General features: G+C 38.5%; 1 protein-coding gene across 2 annotated transcripts in view; it reads right to left on the bottom strand.

The window, feature by feature from the left end:
• Positions 1–3,478, bottom strand: part of Cfap69 (cilia and flagella associated protein 69) — an 85,150-nt gene that overhangs the window by 24,836 nt on the left and 56,836 nt on the right. For both annotated transcript variants that reach the window (XM_026784679.1, XM_005358302.3), the window contains exons 12-13: positions 2,648–2,864; positions 253–417 (exon numbers count right to left, since the gene is read on the bottom strand). In XM_026784679.1, coding sequence (XP_026640480.1) covers positions 253–417; positions 2,648–2,864 — 382 coding nt within the window. The remainder of the gene's footprint in view (positions 1–252; positions 418–2,647; positions 2,865–3,478) is intronic.

Below are 3,478 nucleotides of genomic sequence, written 5' to 3'. Positions count from 1 at the left end.
GGGCATAAGCTAAGCTAGCCATGTGGGCGGCCGGGCGCCTGGGACTCAGCCCTGCCGCTCTTATTTCAACAATTGTTGTTGCTGATATTTCAGTAACAAGAGAACTGGTTGGCCTCAACAAGATGAAAGAAAAAGCAAGAAACCTTTCAGGATATGGTCACTCATAAAATCAATTTGTAGAATATTTCCTATAAAACTTCTAGAATTACAAACACCTGAGTTGCACCAGTGAGCAGCCATGTAACACCTTACCTATCAGTTGATGAATAACCCCCCTTTCACAGAGATCCGTGTTCACAGTCTCATCTTCAAGATAAACCATGGCTCTGAGGAGCCGCAAGGTGTACCGCATCTGGGCAAACTTGTTTCCACGGCCGCCTGTCCCATGAAAACTGTTACCGTGAATGAAGAAGGAATCTGTGGGGAAATTAATAATTGAATTTATAGCTAAGAAACTTAAAGCATAAAATGTTTCAAGTAAATGTTTTTGTTTAAAAACAAAATAACACATCAGATATTTTAAATATCTATACATTTAAACAGATGTTAAAATTCAGTAATGTTTGCTTGTTTTTTTCTTAATAGAAATATTATCCCTTCCCTTGCTCTTTTTAGTCTTAGAATGAAAATATGTCTTTTTAAATTTTACCCAAAGGGATCAGTGTTTGTGTCTTTAACAGCATTCTTCCTTATCAATTTTTATGCTCGAGTATATTTTTAAGAATTGAATAAAATAACATTTACAAACTGAGGCTCTTCTCTCTGATAGACTATATTCTGGAGCCAGTGCTTCTGGCTAAAAATCTAGATTTTAAATTTTATGAGGTTGTTTAAGGATTTGTGTCCAATTGAAGCCTAAATGTGTTTTCAGTAGCTAAAGTAGTATCTTGTACTTCGTAGATGCTCAATAAATGTTTGTTGAATGAACATATTAAACTTGTCCACATCTTTTTATTTCTTTCCTAAGTATAATTTCTATAGACCTCAATATAATAATTTAAATAAAACCATATATAATTACTTTCAACTGTTTATTAATTATATTTAATCTTTGTTACTATCTGACTTTGAAATCTCAATGTTTCTAAAAGATTTGTTTTGAAGAGTCTAAGAATAAGAAAATAAAAATGTAGATTCCAAAAATGAGAATATAGAAATAAAGAAATACAAAGTTGTAAGTCTAAGAGAATAAAAACAGACTGTCAGCAGCTGTCTCAGCAGATCAAGGATCAGTCATTCACAGTGAGCTATTTTCTTGGATGCTTGAGAAGGAGCCTCCATCAGGCTAGGTTATTTCATTTTACAACTGGCTGTTTTATTTACAAGGCCAGAGCTTCTCCCTGCAAATTGAGAGTAGTGTCCTGGTCATCCTTGATAAATGACAGATGTAAACTGAGTTAACCTTTAGGAGACAGAGATACGTGACCTCTGGGTTAGGCCCTGTCTCTGTATGGAAAACTGACACCATTAAGGGGAGGTATGGAGGGGGCTTCAGTACACACTGCCTGGAGGTACCAGGAGAAACAGTGGACAAGGTAAAAACATGGGTTTGACTAAAGATCTCTGATAATGGAGGTTATAAAGTATGGCAGTCGGTGTCTGAGTTTTACCTTGAGATGGTGTGAAGAACTTTCTGCTATCTTCTAAGTTCCCAACCTAAGAGCCAACTAATTCTAATTTATTAACTGTCTAGTATTACTAACAGTCCTTTTCTGACTAATTGCTAAAGACATCTGTTTTCTTGCAATTAGTGACATTCACTGTAATCTACTCTAAAACATATTTCTTTTTTTTTTTTTTCGAGACAGGGTTTCTCTGTGGCTTTGGAGTTTGTCCTGGAACTAGCTCTGTAGACCAGGCTGGTCTCGAACTCACAGAGATCCGCCTGCCTCTGCCCCCCGAGTGCTGGGATTAAAGGTGTGTGCCACCACCGCCCGGCTCTAAAACATATTTCATGATAGCTGCCTGTTACCCATTGACGTTAAAACTCACTCCCCTACTTAGGGTCTATGTTGACTGACTCATGGGTCAGAACAAGATCGTAAAAATTCCTTTGTTCAGAGCTAATGCTTGGTGCCCCTACTATAAAAAGTGGGTCCAGAAAGCGGCTTTTTGCCACAGACTAACAACTGCCATCTCTGGCTGTGGTCTCAGCTAGCTGATAAGCTTCTGTGCCCTGAGGTATCTTTTTATTTTTTATTTTTAAGTTTGCTTCTGGTTTTCCTAGGATCTGGTTTCTGGAATAAAGTTTGCTTCTGGTTTATTAGACTTTGTGGTGTTCTCATCTTTGCACAACCCCCCTGGACCCAACAGTATTATCTTTAATTATGTGTAACTGTGTCTCTATGGGGCATGTGCACATGAATGCAGGTGCCTGTAGAGGCCACTGAATCCCCGGGAGCTGGAGTTAAAGCACTTGTGAGCTCCCTGGCATAGGCATTTGGAGCAAGAACAGTATGTGATACTAACTGCCGAGCTAGCTCTCTAGCCCTAAAATCTCCGTGTTTATGAAGACATATAAATATGCTAAAAGAATGAATTCAATGTTTTTATTTTCTTCAATTGAAGAACTGCTTGTCTATGTAAATACCACACGTTCATTTGAAATGCAGACTAGAATCTTGACAGGGCCCTGAAGGACACTCACCCTCGTGGTCACACCATTCCAGAAACGCAAGGATTCGAGCATTGCCCTGGCATGACATATACTCCTCTATTAACAAAGGAGCCACTGAGGACAAGGTGGCTATTGCATGCAGTTGTAGTTCTTCATACTGTGCTGCAGACCACTCGATAATCTTGAGTCTCTCGGGCTTTTTCACATAGGTTAACAAGGCCAAAATAACTTTGCCATCGATTAATAGCTATAAGAAAAGGCAAAACGGACCTTGTTAGCAGCATAATTAAAAAACCTGTACTTATCCTAGCAAAATTAAATACAAGGTTTCAAACTGATGATTTAGTGATAATTTAAAACATTTCCTTCCTATCGTGACAGTACTCCAAACACGCGGAAATAAAATAGATAACAGTCGCCACCATCAACAGCACCCAGCGACAGTAAGAGCAATGATCCCCTTTCCTGGGAACAGAAAATGCATTAATTATTTTTTGATACAGCTCATGCATTTGTTTCTACATATAATAAACTCAAAGAGGTAGGAAACCAGAGGCAAATAAATGGGTAGCATTTCTTTCCTCCTTCTTGGTTTCTCTTTTTTTTTTACAGTGCTGGGAATCAGACCGCACCTTGTGCATACTCATCAAACAGCCTACTCTAAGCTACGCTTTGAACCCTCAAAGGAGATTTGTAAAGTCAACAACAGACCAATATGAACGGTTTCTTAAGTACAAACGAAAGAATTTACACACCATATCAAGGACTCAGTCAGGTCACAAGCTGTATTTAATCAGGCACCTTAAGATTTTATAACTTTAAAGTTGGGCGATGGTGGCGCACGCCTTTAATCCCAGCACT

This window comes from Microtus ochrogaster, chromosome 26, assembly GCF_000317375.1.
Source record: "Microtus ochrogaster isolate Prairie Vole_2 chromosome 26, MicOch1.0, whole genome shotgun sequence".
Classification (NCBI taxonomy): Eukaryota; Metazoa; Chordata; class Mammalia; order Rodentia; family Cricetidae; genus Microtus; species Microtus ochrogaster.
Note: the sequence above shows the minus strand (reverse complement) of the source record. Positions and strands in the feature narration are given on the sequence as shown.